Source organism: Ursus arctos, unplaced genomic scaffold, assembly GCF_023065955.2.
Source record: "Ursus arctos isolate Adak ecotype North America unplaced genomic scaffold, UrsArc2.0 scaffold_8, whole genome shotgun sequence".
Taxonomy (NCBI): domain Eukaryota; kingdom Metazoa; phylum Chordata; class Mammalia; order Carnivora; family Ursidae; genus Ursus; species Ursus arctos.
Window position 1 is genome coordinate 10,379,666 of NW_026623100.1, and position 22,479 is coordinate 10,402,144.

General features: G+C 34.9%; 1 protein-coding gene and 1 non-coding gene across 3 annotated transcripts in view; both read left to right on the forward strand.

Annotated features, from left to right (window-relative positions):
• TSGA10 (testis specific 10) overlaps positions 1-22,479 on the forward strand; it is a 147,903-nt gene that overhangs the window by 34,467 nt on the left and 90,957 nt on the right. For both annotated transcript variants that reach the window (XM_048222744.2, XM_026487566.4), the window contains exons 10-13: positions 12,149-12,264; positions 14,877-15,031; positions 18,837-18,892; positions 20,189-20,357. In XM_048222744.2, the coding sequence (XP_048078701.1) occupies positions 12,149-12,264; positions 14,877-15,031; positions 18,837-18,892; positions 20,189-20,357 (496 nt within the window). The remainder of the gene's footprint in view (positions 1-12,148; positions 12,265-14,876; positions 15,032-18,836; positions 18,893-20,188; positions 20,358-22,479) is intronic.
• LOC113247575 (U1 spliceosomal RNA) lies at positions 11,027-11,185 on the forward strand. Its single transcript, XR_003313313.1, has one exon. It is a non-coding gene; the product is annotated as a U1 spliceosomal RNA (small nuclear RNA).

A 22,479-nucleotide genomic window follows, 5' to 3' on the forward strand; every position in this document is an offset into this window, starting at 1 on the left:
TACATTTGCACCAGTAGCGTATGAGTGTTCCAGGTGTTATGTAGCCTTATCAACACTTGGTGTGCATTATCTTTTTAATCTTAACCATTCTAATAGGTATGTATTATGGTTTTAATTTGCCTTTCCTAATGACTAATGGTTTTGAGCATCTGTGCATGTGCTTATTATGTACCATACATTTATCTTCTTTAGTGTCTGTTCAAATCTTTTGCACACTTTTATTGAATTGTTTATATTATTACCAAGTTGTAAAAGTCCTTTCTATATTCTAAGTCGTATGTCAGGTGTATTTTGCAAGTATTTCCTCCCACTCTGTGGCTTACTTTTATATTAACTGTCTTTTAAAGAGCAAATGTTTTTCAGTTTGATTAAGTGAAATTTATTGATTTTTTTAAGAATTATATCCAGCTTTTTGTATTCTTTTAAAGAAATCAGTGTCAAGTGTAATGTCACTGAGATTTTTGTTTTGTGTTTTCTTGTAGCAGTTTTATAGTTCTTAACATTTAAATCTGCTGTTCATTTGAAAGTTTTCGTATATAGTACAAGATGTAGATCAAAGTTCACCTTTTTTGCATAAGAATATCCAGTTGTTCCAGTATGTGTTGAAAAACTATCCTTTCTTGTTTTTGTGCTTTGCAGAAAGTCAGTTGTCCATGTATGTAGAAGTCTTTTCTTAATAATCTATTTTATTTGATGAATCTATTTATATCAGTATAACCTGCCTGATTACTTTTTGTTCCGTTTTGTTTTAAAGTCTTCAAATTAGGTAATGTTAGTCCTCCAACTTTGTTCTTTCTCAAAGTAGTTTTGGCTATTCTAGTTCCTTTGTATTTTATTTTAAAAATCAGTTTCACAGTGTGTAAAAAAAACCAACCCAGAAACCTGCTTGGTAATTTGATTGGTGGGGAAAATGACATCTAAAGAATATCAAGTGTTCCCACTCATAAACAGGTCTTTAATTTCCCTCAGCAATGTTTTGTAGTTTTTAGTGTATAGGTCCTGTGCTACTTTTGTCAGATTTATATGAGTATTTCCTATTTTTTTGATGCTCTTGTAAATGGGATTTTAACACATCACTTTCTGATTGTTTATTGCTTGTATATGAAAATACAGTTGTTTTCATTTATTTTTTATTTTTTTAAAGATTTATGTATTTGACAGAGAGAGACACAGCAAGCGAGGGAACACAAGCAGGGGGGGTGGGAGAGGGAGAAGCAGGCTTCCCACTGAGCAGGGAGCCTGATGTGGGGCTCGATCCCAGGACCCTGAGATCATGACTTGAGCTGAAGGCAGCCGCTTAACGACTGAGCCACCCAGGCGCCCCAAAAATACAGTTGTTTTTAAAAATAAACTTTGTATTATACAACAGTTTTAGATTAACAGAGCTATTGTGAAGATGGTAGAGTTCCTACTTACCTCATGCCCAATTTCCTCTCTTATTAACATCTTACGTTAGTACATTTGTTAGAATTAATGAATCAGTTATTTGATACATTATTAACTGAAGTCCATACTTATTCAGATTTCCTTAGTTTTCCCCTAATGTCTTTTTTCTATTCCAGGATCTCACCCAGGACACTACATTACATTTAGTTGTCATGTTTCCTTAGGCTTCTCTTGGCTATGACAGTTTCAGACTCCTTGTTTTTCATGACCTTGACAGTTTTGAGGAGTACTAATCAAGTATTTTGTAGAATGTCTCTCAGTTGGGGTTCGTCTGCTGTTTTTGTCATGATTAGACGGGGTAATTTGTTTTTGAGAGAAAAGTCACAGAGGTAAATATCCATTTTAGGGTATAGGGTATTATGGGTATGTACTGTCCATAGGATTTATTACTGTTGATTTTGACCTTTATCACCTGGCTGAGGAAATGTTTGCCTTTTCCAGAATGTCATATAATTGAAATACAGCATACAACCTTTTCAGACCAGCTTCTTTCACTTAGCAATGTGCATTTTAGGTTCATTCATGTTTTTTCATACCTGGATAGCTTATTTCTTCTTATCATCAAATAATAATCTATCATATGTATATACTACAGTGTGTTTCTCCATGCACCTATTGAAGGACATCTTGGTTGCTTCCAGTTTTTGGCAATTATGAATAAAGCTGCTATGAACTTTCATGTGCAGGTTTTTGTGTGGACACAGGTTTTCAGATCAGTAAATAGGAGCATAATTGCTGAATACTAGATTAAAACTATATTTAGCTTTATAAGAAAGGCCCAACTCTTTCAAAGTGACTGTACCATTTTGCCTTCCCACCAGTGATGAATGATTCTGTTGCTCCATATCCTTGTTAGCATTTGGTATTGTCACATTTTTGTATTTTAGTCATTATAATAGGCGTGTAGCAATATTTCATTGTTTTAACTTGCAGTTTGCTAATAACGAATGATGTGGAGCATTTTTTCATATTGTTACTTGCCATCTTTGTATTTTCTTTGGTGAGGTATCTGTTTAGATATTTCACCCATTTTCAGTTTCAAATACCAGATATGTGATTTGCAGATATATTCTCCCCATCTGTGCCTTGTCTTTTCATTCTTTTAATGGTGTCTTTTGCAGAGCAGAAATTTTAAATTTTGATAAAGTTCAGCTTACCTTTTACTTTCATGGATTGTGTTTTTGGTGTTGTATTTAAAAACTCATTACCAAACCCACGTGTACGTATTTTTCTCTTATGTTTTCTTCTAGGAGTTGTATAGTTTTTCATTTTACACTTAAGTTCAGTGATCTGTATTGAATTAATTCTGTGAAAGATGTAAAGTCTTGTGTCTCAGTTCACTTAATTTGCATATGGATGTCTTAAAATTGTTCCAGCACCATTTGTTGAAAGACTGCCCTTTCTGTATTGTCTTTGATCATTTGTCAGAGATCAGATTGCTTGGGGCACCTTGTTGGCTCAGTTGTTAAGCATCTGCCTTTGGCTCAGGGCCTGATTCCAGGGTCCTGGGATTGAGCCCCACGTTGGGCTCCTGCTCCACTGGGAGCCTGCTTCTTCCTCTCCCACTCCCCCTGCTTGTGTTCCCTTTCTCACTGGCTGTCTCTCTGTCAAATAAATAAATAAAATCTTAAAAAAAAAAATCAATTGCTTATATTTGTGTGGGCCTATTTCTGGGATCTCCATTCTATTCCATTGATCTATTTTGTTCATTCTTTTGCCAAACCATGCTGTCTTGATTACTATAACTGTATAGTTAGTCTTGAAACTAGGTAGTGTGAATCCTCCAGCTTTCTCTTCATCAATAGTATATTGGCTATTCTTGGTTGTTTGCCTTTCCATGTAAAATTTAGAATCAGTACCTCTGATTCTAAAATAAATATCTATAAAGTAGCTTCCTGAGATTTTAATTGGATTTGCATTGAATCTGTAGATCAAGTTGGGGAGAATGGACATCTTAATATGGACTGTTTCAACCTATGAACATGGAATATTTCTCCATTTATTTAGATCTTTGATTTCTTTCATCATTGTTTTATAGTTCCCTGCCTGTAGACACTGTGCCTTAACTTTGGAAAGTTCTAGGCCATTATTACTTAAAACATTTTTTAAATTGAAGTATAGTTGACATATATTTTTTTAAGTGTAGAACATAGTGATTGACAACTATATACATTATGAAATGTTCACCACAGTAAGTGTAGTTACCATGGATCACTGTACAGTTATTACAGTATTATTGATTATATTCCCTATACTGTACTTTTCATCCCCATGGCTTATTTTTATTTCATAATTACTTCAAATATTTCTTATGCTCTTGTTCTCTTTTTTCTCCTTTTGGTATTTGAATTATACCTACAGTTCTTAGATGTTCTGTTCTGTTTTGTTTTTGTTTTTCTCTTTGCATTTTGCATTTCAGTTTGGGAAGTTTTAACTGACTTGTCTTTAAGCTCAATGATTTATGCTTGACTGTGTCCAATCTACTGTTGAGCCCATCAAAAGCATTCTTTTTTGTCACAGTATTTTGCTTTCTGGCATTTCCTCTTTTTTCTCTCAGTTTCCATCTCTCTGTTTATGTTAACCACCTGTTACTGCATATTGTCTACTTTTTCCATTAGTACCCTTACCAATTAGTCGTAGTTATTTAAAATTTCCTGTTTGATAATTCCCGTGGCTGTGCTGTATCTGAGTCTGGTTTTATCCTTCCATTGTGTTTTTGCTTGACTTTTGGGATGCCTTGTAATTTTTTTGTTGAAGCCACACATATTGTATTGGGTGTTAACTGAAGTAAATAAGCCTCTCGTGTCATTGTTCATGTTTATTTGGCTGGCAATTGAGCTGTGTTCAATGTCTGTTGTAGAATCAGGTGCCAGAGACTTCAGATTCCTCTGTTGTCCTGATTGTTGTTTCTCCTTTTGACTTCAGGCTTCCTTGGGTATGCTTTCTCAGTGAGAGCATGCATCTTGCAGCTCTTTTGGTTGTGATTCACTGTGATTATCATGGAACCCTGTTAGTGTGGTAATTAGGTGAGAGGAAGGAACACGTTCTCTACTCTTGTCCTTAAATTTCAATCTTTTAGTGGACCTGTGTCTCTGGGCTATGATGTTTACAAGAGTTTTTCCATTGGTATAACTTTTTTCTTTTTTTAATCCACTTATGTGAGACAGGAAGGCTAGAGAGGGTAAGGTGGGAGAATTGTCCTTTTATAGCTGGGATAGGGCTATGGTAAAGTCTTTTTACTTGAAGAGTAACCCTTTATTGTGGAGAATGCTCTGGGCAGTTTTCACAATAATTACTTTCCCCCTGTCAGAATCACGGGGGATCTTTCTCAGATCTTTACTGTGAGAACCTAGTGGAGTTCCTGGAGGTAAACACTGAAATACAGGGATCCCTCTGAAACTATGGCCGCTAAGAACTTCTCACTCTCAGGTAAGTGCAAACTCAGCCTCCAGCAATGTGTCAAAATTATTATTTAAGTGTTCATAACCATTTGTGATTCCAGTGACTTCTGCTCCAGATGAGCAGATCTTGGTTATTCTTTTCAGATTCTGAATTGGCAGTTTGCTCTGTAATTCACTGTTCTAATGTGTCATAGAAAATCTTTGATTTTCATTTTGTTCACTTTTTTTGTTATAAAAATGAAAATGACAGTGTCTAAGCTCTTTACTTGTTAGGGTTAAAACCAGAAGTCCCACAATTGATTTTTATATATTTATCTGGTATTTTACAATTTGCTAAATTTACATTTTAGTTCTAGTAGCCTTTTTGTAGAATCCGTTTAATTTTCCACATAGACAGGTCATCTGCAGATGAAGACAGTTTTACATGTTTGGTCTGCATGCTTTTTTGTTTTTGTTTTTCTGTTTCTTGCCTTATTGCATTGGCTAGAACATCCAGTACAATGTTGAATAGAAATGGTGAAGTGGACGTCCTTGTCTTGTTCCACTTGTAAGGGGAAGTATTTAGACTCTCAACAGTTAGTATGGTGTTAAGTTGTATGTTTTTTGTCGAAGTCTTTTTTCAGGTTGAAGTAGTTTCCTTTTATTCCTGGATTACCGAGAGTTTGTTTCCCGCCCCCCCCCCCCCAGGAATAAATGTGTTTTGTCAAATGGTCGGGTATGTTATACTTTTTTTATAGATTTCTGGTGTCAGTTAATGCTTTGTTTAAGATATTTACATTTTTTTTTTATAATTGAGATTGACCAGTAACTTGCCTTTCTTGCGGTTTCTTAAAATCAGATTTTGGTATTAATATCATGTAAACCTTATAATAATCTCAATTCATTTAGTCTTCTTTCATTGCCTGGAAGAGTTGGCATAATATTGAAGTTTTAGTACTTAACCAGTGAAGCCTTTTGGATCCAACTTTTTTTTTTTTGAGGGAAGTTTTTATTTTATTTGTTTAATGGATAAAGGAACAATTAGAAATTTCTTCTTATTCCCAGGCTCCTCCGCTATTAGCCTGCTTCTTCCTCTCCCACTCCCCCTGCTTGTGTTCCCTCTCTCGCTGGCTGTCTCTATGTCTGTCGAATAAATAAATAAAATCTTTAAAAAAAAAAAAAAGAAATTTCTTCTTATTCCAGTATATATTGTTAAGGCATTTGTTCATTTTCTTTGAATTTTAAAACATTTTTAGGATAATGTTGTTTACAATATCCTATGAACATTTTAATGTCTGTAGAATCTGTAGCGATTTCTTCTTTTTTAGTCTGTTGCTATTAGTCTTTTCAAAGGACCAACATTTTGCTTTGGTGATCCTCATTGAGTTTTGTTCTTTATTATTTCCGTCTTATTTTCTTTAGATTTATTTTTTTTTTCTAATTTCTTCAGATTAATGCTTATATTATTACTTTTCAGGCTTATATCCCCCCTCATATAAACATTTAAGGCCATAAGTTTCCCTCAAAATACTTGAATGTATTCTACAAGTTTTGTTATGTACTTATAAAATATTTTCTAATTTTCATCATTACTTCTTACTTGATCTACTTGTTATTTATTAGTGTGATTTTAAGTATCCAAAAAAATAATGAATTTTCACTTATCTTTTTGACTGACTTTTTGCTAATTATATTATTTTTCACAACATACTAGATTTCAAATTTCTGAAATGTGTTGCCCTCTACTTTTATGATCAATTTTTATAATTATCTGTGTGTACTTGAGAAATTTGTTAACTTTGAACTAGTTAGGTGCAGTGTTTTTCTATTTGTCCCTTAGTTCAGATTTGTAATCATGTTGTTCAGATATATTACATATTTGTACTAAATTTTGTATCTTTCATTGAAAGAGTTGTCTAAACTTCTGGCTCCAGTGTCTTACATTTTGTTCTCTTTTAAACCTACTGTAATCTGCCTTTTGCTCCTTCCATTCTATGACAACTTTTTTTCAAGGTAATATTTACTTTCATGTTGCTCAATTCAGTGGTCAGTCCTCAGTCTTCATTTGATTTGACCTATCAGCAACATTTGACAAAGATGATCAGTTGCGCTTTTTCTCTACTCCTTTAAATACTTTCTTTGCTGGCTTCGGAGGTACCATGCTCATTTGATTTTCTTTTCTTCTCCTTAGATGTCTTGTCTCAGGCTCTTCTGCTAGTTCCTCCTTGTCTCCATGATCTGCAAATGTTGAAGTGTCCCTGAGCTCAGTCCTTAGACCACTTCTCTTCTTGTATGTGTACTCATCCCTCGGTGAACTCATCCAGTCTCATGTATTTACTCTTGACTCTCAAATGTATATCTGTAGCATGGACTTTTTTCTTGAACTCCAGACCCGAATGTCCATCCACCTCCTTTTCATCTTCACTGGGATGTCTAACAGACATCTCAAACTTAACATTTTTTTTTAAAGATTTTATTTATTTATTTGACAGAGAGAGACAGCCAGCAAGAGAGGGAACACAAGCAGAGGGAGTGGGAGAGGAAGAAGCAGGCTCCCAGTGGTGGAGCCTGATGTGGGGCTCGATACCTGAACGCCGGGATCACGCCCTGAGCCAAAGGCAGACGTTTAACGACTGAGCCACCCAGGCGCCCCTCAAACTTAACATTTTCAAACCTGAGTTCTGCTATTCACTACCCTTCACCCTCTGACACACATGAATCTGCTCTTTCAGTCCTCATCTCAGTAAATGGAAAGTCTACTCATGCAGTTCTTGGCCTGAAACCTTGAGTAATCCATGATTTCATATATCCATATCCAATCCAGTTTGTTTTGTCTTCAAAATGTACTCAAAAGCAGAGCATTTCTCACCACCTCTGTTGTAACCTTGCTGGTATTGAAGGATCTTTTTGCTAGATAGAGAATTCTAAAGGTTGGGAATTATTTTTACTTTTTAATACTTTGAGTAATATCTTTCCACTATCTTATGACTTACATTATTTCTGCTGAGAAGTCAGCTGTCAGTTTATTTTTTATAGATCAGTATCTTGTACTTTGTAATATATTCATGTCATAGGTTTCATATTTACATGTACAAAAGGCAAGGAATTACAGAGAAACTAATCAGAAGCCATGTAATCCAACTACATTCAATATAGTTAAAATATTGTTGTTCCTGTTTTCTGTTTTGTCAGTTGATAAGAAAAGTTTTATCCCATGTGTGAACACTCACTAGAAATTGAGTCCTGAGCATGGTTCAGCACATATCTGGATTTCTCTATCTCAGAATTGAAGTTCCATAGTGTCCCAAGCCAAATCAGCCAAAAAGAAATTAATGTATTTCTGTTTGAGTTTCATTGCTGATGAAGAAGAAATTCTCCAGTGTTTCAAACCAGTACTCATTATCTGTGTTCCTATACTGCTTAAATAAACTTTTCTTTCAAACAGGTATATTTTAGTAGCAGAAGTTCTTCTGTTTGGGTTTCTATGTCAGACAACAATAGTAAAAAGCTAGAGTATTTTCAGAACATTTCCTAGAAGTAGATTAAAAAAAAAATCTGTGTGTCTGCATCAGTGTATCAAACATCTCTAGGCCCAAGAAGAATTTTCCATATAGTTTTGAATGATTGATAGAGCTATCTGTTAATAAAAAGTTAGTTTGGGTCTTTGTGTCCAGTGAGTCCAAGACTGGTTCAGTTTGAGTCTGGGTATTTGAGACTAAAAAGAGTTCAGTATTAAAATCTATTGTAGATGATATGGTATTCTGTATTGAAAAATCCAGAAGAATCAACAAAAAATCTAGAAATAATAAGCAGTTACTACAAGATTGCAGGATATGTGGTTAATAGGCAAAATCAATTGCTTTTTTTATACTAGCAATGAAGAAGTGGAATTTAAAATTGAAAACACAATACCATTTATATTACTAACCCCAAAATGAAATATTTGCGTATAAGTCTTAACAAATTATGTATAAGATCTGTATGAGAAAAAGTACAAAACTGGTGAAAGAAATCAAAGAGGAACTAAATAAACTGAAAAATACTCTAGGGGTGTCTGGGTTAGCTCAGTTGGTTAAGCATCCTACTCTTGATTTCAGCTGGAGTCATGATCTCAGGGTCATGAGATCAGGCCCTGCACTGGGCGCTGCGTTCAGCAGGGAGTCTGCTTGAGGATTCTCTCTCTTCCTCGCCCTCTGCCCCTTCCCCTGCCAAATAAATCTTTTTTAAAAAAAGAAAGAAAAATATTCTATGTTCTTGGATAGGAAAACAGTATTTTCAAGATGTCCATTCTTCTCAACTTGATCTATAGATTCAGTAAGTTCTTTTTTTTTTTTTTTAAAGATTTTATTTATTTATTCGACAGAGATAGAGACTGCCAGCGAGAGAGGGAACACAAGCAGGGGGAATGGGAGAGGAAGAAGCAGGCTCATAGCGGAGGAGCCTGATGTGGGGCTCAATCCCATAACGCTAGGATCACGCCCTGAGCCGAAGGCAGATGCTTAACCGCTGTGCCACCCAGGCGCCCCAGATTCAGTAAGTTCTAATCAAAATCACAGCAAGTTATTTGTGGATATCAGTGAACAGATTTTAAAGTTTATATAGAGAGGCAAAAGAATAGGCAACAGAATATTGAAGAAAAACTAAGTTGGAGCACTGCTAGTACTTGAAGACTTACTATAGAGCTATAGTAATCAAGATACTTTGGTATTAGTAAAAGAATAGACAAATAGATCAGCGGAACAGAATCCACAAATGGCGCTGGAACAACTAGATATCCATGTGCCAAAAAAATAAAATTGCAACACAGATATCACCGTCAAATGGACTTAAAACGGATCATATTCCTAAATGTAAAACTGTAAAACCTCTAGAAGATAACAGGAGAAAACCGAGATGACCTTCAATATGTAGATGACTTTTTAGGTATAACAGCAAAGGCACAACCTGTGCAAGAAATAATTGATTAACTGTACTTCATTAAAATTAAAGACAATGTCAAGAACATGAGAAGCCAAGCCACAGACTGGGAGATAATATTTGCAAAAGACACAGCTGATCAAGAACTGTTATTTAAAACATACACAGAATTCTTTAAAAACTCAACAATAAGAAAACAAACAACCCAATTAAAAAATGGGCCAAAGACCTTAGCAGACCTCCACAAGAAGATATACAGATCGCAAATAAGCATATGAAAAGATGCTCTACATTAGAGGTCATCAGGGAAATGCAAATTAAAACAACAGTGAGATACCATTACATACCTATTAGAATGGGCAAAATCTGGATCACTGACAACAAATGCTGGTGAGGATGTGGGTCAACAGGAACTCTTACTCGTTGCTGGTGGGAATTTAAAATGGCACAGCCACTTTATTAGACAGTTTGGCGATTTCTACAAAGCTAAACACACTCTTACCATACAGTGCTCTGTGGTATTTACTCAAAGTAGGTGGAATCTTATGTGCACACAAATATCTGCACACGATGTTTACAGCAGCTTTAATTGCCCAACCTTGGAAGCAACCAAAAATCTCTTCTAGGACTCTGGGCATTTGAAAAAAAAAGTAGGTTGCTTAAAGTTCTAAATGTATCTTAGAGGAGTTGTAAGAGTCTTTTCTGACATCAGTGTTACAAGAGTCTGCAAAAGAAGCTACCAGCTTTATTTCTGAAGTTTTTATTGCTTAAATGTCTGTATGAGGTGTAGGTTTATTGGTCAGTGACTTAAAGGTCTGATTTGAGAACTTCTGATTATGTGCGTAGTTTTCTGTTTTGTTTTTCTTAATAGATGGATCCCTGTGTTGTGCTGGGGGATATGGCTATTTTGAAAAGTATATGTCTGCAGTGCAATTTAACAGCGTTAGAATAGCCACAGTGTGCGCTGGAAGGTTTTGCCGCAATTCTCTTTCAGGACTCATCATTATCATATGAATTGATAGACTTGTTACATTTATGCTTCTGATTTTAGCATGCATTTTTTAAAGATTTTTTAAAAGTAATTTCTATTCCCAATATGGGGCTTAAACCCACAACCTCGAGATCAAGAGTTGTGCGCTCCACTGACTGAGCCAGCCAGGCACCCCTTAGCATGCATTTTTTTTAAATGCTGCTTTACAAGAAAAAAAGCTAAGAAAATAATTTGTCAAGGCATATGAAAAGATTCTTCATTTGGACTAAAGTGGAATTTACCTATATTTTCAAAAATTTTCTTACTGTTTTACTCAAGAAAGTGGTTTTCCCAGGGCAAAGCTTATCCATTGCACTCCAACGATGTGCTGACCCCTGCAATTTCCCCCAAATGTGGGAAACTTGACGGCATAATTTGTGGTAGTGGGGGACTGCGTTTGTGCTTTCCCCTTGTTTTCTTTGTTGAAGTGAAGACTTCAGTTATTTATACTTTTGATAGTGTTTTATTTTTTTTCACAGTAGATTCTCTTGGCGTGTATATACTGAAGGGGTTTTTGTTTTTAATATTTAGGTTGTGGTGGGGTATGTGATAACCTGGTTTAGAAGCTTTGTGTGGATGTTGTGTCAAGAGTACTTAATGTTTGGGGCGCCTGCGTGGCACAGCGGTTAAGCGTCTGCCTTTGGCTCAGGGCGTGATCCCGGCGATCTGGGATCGAGCCCCACATCAGGCTCTTCTGCTATGAGCCTGCTTCTTCCTCTCCCACTCCCCCTGCTTGTGTTCCCTCTCTCGCTGGCTGTCTCTCTCTCTGTCAAATAAATAAATAAAATCTTTAAAAAAAAAAAAAAGAGTACTTAATGTTTGGGGCGCCTGGGTGGCTCAGTCGGTTAAGTGTCTGCCTTCAGCTCAGGTCACGAGCTCCTTGCTTGGCAGTGAGCCTGCTTCTCCCTCTGCCTCCTGCTCCAACTGCATGTGCACTCTTTCTCTCTCTGACAAATAAATAAATAAATAAAATCTTAAAAAAAAAAAAGGCTATTCCTCATATAATATTTGTCAGCCAGAAAATGATTTGGAGGGCTGTATTATTGGATTGAAAAATATTAAAGATTAAGTGTAAGCGGAAAAAAAATCAGGATTCAATTTTGTATTTATAGTATGGTAACTTAAAAATATATATTGTGAAAAAATACTGAATAGTGAACACCAAAATGCTAATAGTAGCTTTTATGGAGTGGTAGCTTGAGGGTTCCTTTTTACCCTTTATTCTCCAAACTTCCTATAATATACTTTTATAAAGAAATTATTAAAAAGAAAAAATGTATATTACTGTCCTTACCAGTTTTTAGATTTAAATACACTAGAAAGTTGATAAAACATATAAATTTCAGAATTAGTTTTATTATTAAAATGTTTACAGACTTTTATATGAAAACACAGAAAAAGATCTTTCTGATACTCAGCGACATCTTGCTAAGAAAAAGTATGAGCTACAGCTTACTCAGGAGAAAATTATGTGCTTGGATGAAAAAATTGGTGAGTTTTTTTTCCCTGATAAATAAATATATACGTACATAAATATATATATATTTTAAAGTGTGGTAGAAAAACATGTTTCCTTCTCTTCAGTTATAACATAGATAAACCTGGAAATAGGCCCATAAATTAGAAGTTTATCAATGAAGAATTGTGGAAAATGTGTTTTTTCTTTGATAGTAAAATTTTTTACTTATGTTTAGGACCAAAAATACTTAGACATGGCTTTATATTTTTCAATGCAGAAATAGCTAAATAAAGCGTGACACTTTATAAATTTGTAATGATCCCTTGTAAATTTACAAGTTTTCGTACTACATTGTGGCTTGTCCATAAAGTTAATGAAACATGGTACATATCTGTGTATTACTTCTGGTGGGAAGTGTACATATATTTGACTATATGCTGTCACTTGGGTTCATAGAGAAAATTATTTTTATGAAGTGTCCTATTTATGTTTCTTACCAGTGATCTCTATGAAATGTGGTCACAACTTAATCTTCTTATAACTGTAAAGTAAAATTTTAGCCAGGACTGTTAAAAAGCCCATCTTAAAATGGGGAATATTTTTTAACATTTTCTGTTTTGTAGTTCAAAAATGTCTGATGTAAATAATTAGGTGAGTAGAAGTGCTTTTTATTAAGATAGGAAATATTACAAGAGACCTATAGAAGGGGAATATTAAAGAACTCAGTTTTGGATATTTTCAGTTTAAGTAAAAATGTAAGGTAAGAAGTTAATAGATAAGTTTTTATGTCAGAAGAGAAATCTAAGCTAAAGATATACATCTGGGACACATCAGCATATAAATGATATTTTAAAACCATGAAATTACCTAAGGAAAATATAGAGAATGAGGAGAAGAGGATCCAGGACTCAGTAAGAAGAAGCCAAAGAAGTAGGAAGAAAACCCAGAAGTGAGTGTTATTTTGGGAGGCAAGAGAGCAAAATACTTTTTTTTTTTTTTAAAGATTTTATTTATTTATTCGGCAGAGATAGAGACAGCCAGTGAGAGAGGGAACACAGGCAGGGGGAGTGGGAGAGGAAGAAGCAGGCTCATAGCAGAGGAGCCTGATGTGGGGCTCGATCCCAGAACACCGGGATCACGCCCTGAGCCGAAGGCAGAAGCTTAACCGCTGTGCCACCCAGGCGCCCCAGAGAGCAAAATACTTTTAAAAGAGGGTATGATCAATTGTCAGATATCTTTATATCTGACACAATAAGATGAAGATGAAAAATATTGATTGGATTTGGCACATTGGATTTGGCACATTTGGTAACATTGACAAAGTGTGAATGGAGTGTTGGATGTGGAAGATGGAGTAGGCTGAGGAATGATTGGGAAGTGAGAAGGTAGGGATGGGAGAGAATAGAAGTCTCTTCAGCTTAGCTATTAACAGAAGCAGGAAAACGGTGTGGTAACTTGAGTGGGATGCGGGGTTGAGGATATTTTTTTAAGGTAGGAGATAGTAAAGCTGTTTTAGAGTTTTAAAATACATTTATTTTAGGCCAGTGGGAATGAACTCAAATATCAGAATACCCTAAAACATGTGGTTTACCTTAAAGACAGTACTCTCTGGAAAAGGGACATGATGTGCTTTTAAGTACTATATAGATCATCCTCTTGGCATATGGTTTTACCTCTCTCAGCACTGCTTTGGATGACTGTTGGCAAGGATTTACCTAGAGGTCTGGTGTAACAGAGCTTCCCTTGTAGAGCTCTAGACTGGGATTTCTCAAACTTCGGTGTGTGTCAGAATCATTTGGAGCTACTAAACATCACTGGAGCTAGGTCCTTGAAGTAAGATATGGCCAAGGCTTTTTGTATCTGTACTAATTTCCTCAAGTGCTTCTCAAACTTTGTCAGAAGTTAGAATCACATGGGTGTGGTGCTTGTGAAAACATAAATTGCTCTGCCCACTCAGAATTTCTGATTCAGTAGGTCTGGTGTGAGACCTCAGAATTTATATTTCTGACAAGTTTCCAGATGATGCTAATGGTGCTGGTTAAAAAACTATGATTTGAAAACCACTATTCTATACCGATCAGTCAGACCTTCAACATTGCCAGTGGCTTGCCAGTGTTATCACAAATCGAATCAGACTTTGTGGGATTTTTTTTTATAACCCTACTTTAGAAAAATCAGAATATCAGGAGACATTTGATTCTGAAGATGACCTAATTAAATATTATATTAAGATCTTTTAGTCACCAACTTATATGCAATGGTGATTCTAGGTTAGAGGGTGGGGAAATCAGAGGGAGAGAGGTCACAGGTGGTTTTAATATTCCACTCATTTTGGCCACTCACCCTTTCCTCCCCCACCACACATGTAAATCTACTTTGAGAACTTATGCTATAGAGCTTTCCTTTGCTGTTCTAATTTAAATGTGTTAATTGTGCTTTTACATTTATGAGTCATTTAGAATTTCATGGTTCATCTTAGTTTTTAATCAGTAACAACAAAAGCCATTTTTTATTTGGGATACAGTACTTATTTTTAGTCATTGAATGCAATATAGGATAGTTTACTTTGAAAAGTATTTTAATCTGCTCGAATTGGAAAAAAATTATCTTGATTAAAACAATGCCTTTATGATTACATGTTTAGATAATTTTACCAGGCAAAGTATTGCCCAGAGAGAAGAAATCAGCATTCTTGGTGCAACCCTCAACGATCTGGCTAAAGAAAAGGAATGCCTGCAAGCATGTTTGGATAAAAAATCTGAGAATATTGCATCCCTTGGAGAGAGTTTGGCAATGAAAGTATGTTCTGAGAACTGTAGCTTAAAAGAAACGTTTGAACTTGAATCTGAATAAAGTAATAGGATTTTCTCAAGTTTTTCTTTCTAGAGAGTTGAAACTATAAAATTTGATTTGGAAATATTTCAAGATAGTCTTGGGAACTATGTGGCCAGGTCCACTAGCTTATATTTTAAATTGATTTTCTCTCATAAATTTGTGATTAACACTCACTGATAATAACTAATTCAAAAATCAAAATGTGAAGCATGGTAATAAAGCAGTGAACTGATTTCTTTTTTAAAGAACACCAGAATTATATTTTCAGGCAGCCACCTTAGGAAGCAGTATGTCCATGAAAACTGCCTTTTTAATTGTGCTCAAAACTAGGAGCATATTTTTGCACCATCCTCAGCTTTTGAGAGTAGATCATACGTAGCTGGTGAATAAAGCCGGATGATAATCTCCATCCCACATTTTTTGTTGTTCAAACAACAATAACAAAGGTGTTGCCAAAAAGGCGGGGAAATATTGATACCCTTTTCTTTTTCATAAACCAATTCTGAAGACAGTTCCTAAACTGTTTCCCACAAATGATTTAAGCAAAGGCAGCATCATTGGAATGGTCTTTTCCCTCTCTAAGGGATCTGATTCATTCCTTTATCCATCCGTCCATCCATGCATGCATTCAACAAACATTTATTGACATGTACCAGGTATAATGTTAGAAACTGAGGATGAGTGGGTATGCCTTCTAAAAGGCTACAGTATAATTGGGAGAAAGATAAATTAAGATGTTATCATGATGGGATGTACTAAGTGCTAAAGTGACATGTGCACAATGTGCAAATGGAGTTAGAAACGTACCTAATTCAACCTGAAGGTTGGATTAGGAGAGGAGAAAGATCTAGAGAGCCTTCCAGGAAGTGATGGTGCCTGGACTGCCCTGTGATGACTAGGAATAGTCAGGACAAGATTTAGACAAAAGGGACACTGAGAGAAAGGGTGATCCAGACAGGTAAAACAGCTTCTATGAATTTCAAGAGAGGTCAGTATGGGAGCAGGGCTGGGGGGCAAAAGATGAGATGGGAGGGTTAAGCAACAAATCATAGAAATACATTTGATATTGAGTTTAGACTCTATCATCATGGATATAGAGGACCATTGAAATAATGTAAATGATGTGTTGCAATTAGATCTTTATGTTGAAACAAATATTCTGGCACTTGTTAGTCCGTGTAAAGGATGGATTATAGGGAAATGAGAATAGTGACAAGGATACCAGCTACAAGTAAAATGATAGGAATTTTATTAGAATAATGGCAGTATCTATAAGAGAAATAGATCTTTAAAGGAAGATTGACAAGATGTGCTTTCTGACTTAGGAACTACATGAATAGTTCCCATGCATGAACTAGGAAACAGAAATAAAACAGGCTTAGGAAGATTATTGACATGTCTTTGGAACACATAGTTGAAACAGTCATAGGCTCTTAGATTTTTAAGTTTGGAGAGAAGGTTGAAGTGAAGTGATTAGATTTGGGAATCTATTCACAGCACAACTGAAATTTTGCTATACAAGTCCATCAGATAGTAAATTTTGGCTTATTTTTTGAAAAGGCTGACTAATTATAGTTATGCCTTCATATTTTTGATATTTTATGGGTTTTGCGGGGGGAGTAGAGTTTTACTTCTGATTGTATTCAGAACACTTTGAATAGTTCGACACGATTTTCTTTAAAAACACTAACATTTAGAAACAAATTCTGTAGAAATTTCTGAATCATTTTCCTCTGCTATGTCTAATATTTCATGTTTCTTCAATTCTGCTAACTTACCAACATTGTTTTTTTCTTCACAAGGAATATTGAGTTACAAGTCCATTTCAAAATCAGGAACTTCATGTAAGATCATGAATGTAAACACATCCATCCTTTGAAGGGAAAATAACTTTTTAAAACAGTGTTAGACATTCAAAAGAGGAAATATGCTCTACAATGATATTTCAGAACTGAATTTACAAATACCCTTCAGTAAAAAGAAGTAATTTTGCAGTCTTATCTGGTGATTACAGAAATAAATTACAATGGAAAAAGCCTACATTATAGTGAATAAGGGGAAATTTTTTTTCTGGTAATCATAGTTTTAAAAGATATTTTCCTAGTTGCTACCAATTAAAGTTAGAAAACTTGATAGCAAGTTCACATATTTTTGAATAATAAAAGACAGTACTATTTGTGTAACATTTTAGGTTGTTTATTTTTTCTAAGTAGATTTATGACCATCCTTTTCACATTGAATTTTTAATAATTAACTTGAGTCCGTGTCTCTGGTTAAGCATGTCGAGGTTGTACAAGGAATATTAAATTGATAATGATGGCATAGATTTCAACAATTTGGGAAATGGTGGTATTAGGGTCATATTAAGAGAAAAATAAGCTAAGAGGATGTATTATTTGATTCTACCCAATAATTTTGTTATCCTGGATGCTTTACAATGTTCTCAGAGAGTCTTACTTTCAGTATAAATTTCTACTGATAAAGGAAGTCCTATATAGACTTATAAACCATATTTAAAGTTTAACCAAATAATGGGTTTCAGAAAAACTAGAAGTTCAGTTAGTGTTTTAGAATTTATTTAGAAATGTATGAAGTTATATTTCAAAACCTTGTGTAAATATTCTATTTTAAGCAGTATTTTCTCTAATTGGCTTGTGCTTCTTAAAGGGGTTTAACTGCTTTGCTAGTATGTATTTTAACCATACCCTGATATCCATTACTGCCAGATGTGGACTCTGCACCATTCTACCAGAAAGCAGAATGAGAAATTGGAGCTAAAAATAGCCTCGAGAGGAGCACAAGAATAAAGGAAGATAATACACACACTCACACACACACACAACTGACTTTCTAAAAAAACAGGAGCAGAACTGGTTGGGAAATATGGGTTTAGTTGTTCATCTTGCTACTTGGTTACTAAGGATTTGAAAATTTAAAGGGCAAAATGAAATGTGGTTATTTAGTGAAAGAATAATTTTCCTACTTTTTTTTAGGTCTAATGAAGCCCTAAGTATCTGTGTATAGTTATCTGTAACTAGTTAGGATCAATGAGAGTTTTAAAAGGAGGAGGTGTAGGGATGGTATTGATGGCATTAAGGTATGCACACCTTGAGCCTTAACTGATACTGTTAATTGTACTCCCTCACCACACCCTCGAAAAAGGAGAATGTCAGTAGTTTATTTTTTTTATACCTTTGCTGTAGGCATAATGCTTATCTCTTTATTAGCTCACACTTAATAGTATACTTTTATAAGTAATTCAGTTGGAATAGCTTTTTGAAGATGATGTTGATGACTAATATAAATAATTTACTTGATCAAAGTTATTATTGCTCAGAACTAAAATTAGTGTTACATGATTCACTTTCCTGGGCTTTACAGCATGGACCAATGAGGAGGTGAATCATTTCTGTTCCCAGTATAAAACACTCCAATGCCAAACCACTGTTTTGCCAATAAAAACAGGGTCTTATGAGGTCCTTGTGTTGCCGAGCGACTACACAATACATTTTAACAAAGTATTTGCTATATGGATCTCATATCAATGCACCCAAGTGTAGTCTTTAATAAGCATAATCTTGTTTTTATCCAGTACAAATACACTGATATTTAAGCTTTAGTTTTAAAGTGTAGAAAAGAAGAATAGAATGTAAATATTTAAAACCAAATGGGAATCAAAAAGGGAGGGGAAAATTTCTTTTTTTTCATTTAGTTTTAAGAGAAATAATTTAAAATAATTTTTTATTTAATACTTATATTATTTTTCAAGGAAAAGACCATTTCAGGCATGAAGAATATCATTGCTGAGATGGAACAGGCATCAAGGTAAATCATTCACTCAACAAAAATTTGAGCAGTTTTTGGGGGCAAAGTACTGTTAGGTACAAAGATAGTAGGAGACAAGGGTCTCAGTGTTACATATGAGGTAATAACTTTCTAATGTTGAAAGGAGGCATAAATCTGTCTAGGGAAGTATAAGAAAATATGGTGTTGGCCAAGTAAACGTAAAAAGAATAGCAAAGAACCACAGATCATGTTCAAGAGCCTCTTGAATAACAAATAGGTGAGTGTGTTGGAACCCAAAGTGTAAGAGAAACTATGAAAGGAAATGCTAAATGCTAAATAGGCAGAGGCCTGTGGTATAGACAAATGAGTCTATTTTATCTTTTGGACAAGAAGAAATCATTAAAATTGGGGAGATTTTTGTGTTAGAAAGATTACCCAGGGGGCGCCTGGGTGGCGCAGTCGTTAAGCATCTGCCTTCTGCTCAGGGTGTGATCCCGGCATTATGGGATCGAGCCCCACATCAGGCTCCTCTGCTATGAGCCTGCTTCTTCCTCTCCCACTCCCCCTGCTTGTGTTCCCTCTCTCGCTGGCTGTCTCTGTCAACTAAATTAATAAAATCTTTAAAAAAAAAAAAAAAAGAAAGATTACCCAGGCCAAAGAGATGATGATAGATTGGGGTAGATGGGTTGGGAGACAGAGGAGTGAGGTGCTTATATAAGGGGAAGAATCTAGGAAAATGCCAGGTTTCTGACTGGGGATGAATACTGGACATTATGGAAGTATATGGAAACATGATTTTCCTCTGAATTTGAAGAGCCTTTGAGACTTTCTTGCAGATATGTCTAATAATCAGTTAAATACAAGTTTGCAGTATTAAGGAAGAGGCTGGGGCTAGAGATAAGATTTCAGAGTCGTCTGAAGATGGGACTGGGAGCCATGGCTATGAATAGGATTTTCTGAGAGAAGGGGTGGAGTGAGAAGAATCAGGAGGCTGAGAGTGAAGCCCTGAGAACCATTAATTTTTAAGAGGACAGAGGTCGAGGAACCTGCAAAGAAGACTAAGCTATAGCAGCTAAAGATAGGATGAAGGCTTTCTTATACTTGAGCTTCAGAAGTTTTGAAATACTTAGCAAATAACTATTATGTATTTAGCATCCTTTTTTGTAGTGAAACGTGGGCAAAAGAGAAACTCCAATGAACTATATTTAAATTTTGAATGTTTTTAAAACATCAAAAGTTTTCATGCTAAACTGTCCATCTTCTGTCTTATGAGAATTTGTTATTTTGTTTTTGGTAAAATGTCTCTTCTTATGTACTATCTGATTTGTGGAATAGACAGTCTACTGAAGCCCTAATTATGTGTGAACAAGACATTTCCAGAATGCGTCGGCAATTGGATGAAACAAATGATGAGCTGGCTCAGATTGCCAGGGAAAGAGATATCTTGGCTCATGAGAATGACAATCTCCAAGAACAGTTTTCTAAAGCTAAACAAGAAAACCAGGTATACTTTTTCCTAGAATCTTTTTTCTCCAAGAAAAATTTTTGTTTTATTCTGAGACACAGTCCTCATTTCATTTTGTAGAAGAGCTCAGGCTTTGGAATCAGCCTTTTTTTTTTTTTTTTAACTTTTATTACACAGAATATGCCACATAATTTCTAAATGAAATTCTCAGACATGAAGTATTAAAGGAGAGAGGGAGTGATGATATAATAGATTTATACTATTATATCAAACCTTAGGAAGTACTTCCTTACTTGAGAATAAATATTTGAACAAATCAACAAAGGAAGATAAAAGCTTTCAGAAACTTTTGAGAGGGGGTAGATTTATTTGACAGACAATTATTCTGTTTAAGTGTGAGTGTATGGACTGTGCCACATATTTTGGTCCTCATTAGCATGGTGATTCTTTGGGAAATTTTCTTTTATAATTATTCCCATTTTTTAAAGCCAATATATTTCAGTGTATCCACTCTTTTCATTTCCAATATCATTATTTTAATTTGAACATTAAAAAACTCCTTTTGGAAGCTTTCTTACCCCCTTAAAATGATTTAGTCTAAATGATTCCCCCACTTACTGTCATTCTGAGTGTGTTTAGTTTGCATCATGAAAGTGTATATTTTTAACTGTTAAATATTTTTAATTTACATAAACAGATATAAAGATGCAATGCTTTGTTAATTATAAAAAAAATTGCCTGAGATGTTAAAATACTTTGGTCAAAAGTTAATGAGGAGCACCTGTGTGGCTCAGTCAGCTAAGCATCCGACTCTTGATTTTGGCTCAGGTCATGATCTCACAGTGGTGAGATTGAGCCCAAGTGAGATCGAGCCCACATGGGGCTCCATGCTCAGCAGGGTGTCTGCTTCAGATTCTCTCTCTCCCTCTCCTGCTGCTCCTCCCCCTGCTCATGCTCTTTCTCTCTCAAAATAAATAAATCTTTTATTTTTTTTAAGTTAATGAATAATGGGATCCTGGGACAGAAAAGGCATACTACATAAAAATGAAGGAATTTTGCATAAAATATGGACTTTAGTTAGTAATATATCAATGTTGTTTTATTAATGGTGATAAATGTACCATACTAATATAAGAAGACACCAAGTGTAGGGCAGATGGGGACTTCCTGTACTAATTTCACAACTTTTCTGTAAATCTAAAACTCTTCTAAAAGTTTATTTTTAAAAAGTTAATGTATAGCAAAAACAAAGGTATGAATTTATAGAATCTACTTTTGTACTCTGCTTATAGCTAGAGCAGATAGGCTAAAGGTAAATGTAACTTATATTTATGAAAAAGTAGATTAAGCACTCTCCTTTTTACCAGACTTAACCACTGTTAACGTATTTTTTTTACTGATTTTCCATGTATTTTAAATACTTTTTGTACTTTTATTTACATGAACTTTTTAACGTAACTGAGATAAAACCACATGCCACTTTATATCATGCTTTTTTCTACATAATAAGGCAGTAGAGTGGAGTATTTAAGACTCATGTGTTTGAATCTCCTGCCTGTCTGTGTGATCATACCATTTAACTTCTCTAAATCTCAGTTTATAAAAATAAAAATGGAGAGCAAATGAGAATATGTCTAGAAAGCACTAATAGGAGTGTCCAGCATAATCACTGGATAAATATCTTGTAGATATTATTAGCTTACTGTGACATCATAACCACTCCCTTGCTTTGTTAAAACTTCATAAACATATTTCATAATCAGAAGAAAATTGGTGTTATAATAACTTACATTTGTTCAAGAGTAGTTTTTTCCTTTGAGTTAAAGGCCCAAGGTGTAGAAGATGGATCCCTCTGTGCACCACAAGCTTAGAACCCATATCATAGAAAAGTTGGAAAGCAGAAACCTTTAAAAAATATCATCCTCAAAACCACAATTTTTAATGAATTGGGATGAAGTATTTTTAGTGTTTTATCCTGACTTTTCCACAAAATATAGATGAAAAATTTCCTCTGTTATTAAAAATTATTCTAAACATTTCTTATAGATATATAATGTTGTATGTGGTTATACCACTATGTAGGTACTATCATTTACTGCATCATTCACTTAATGTGGATAAATATTGTCACCATAAAAAATTAGGCCTTAGTGAACATTCT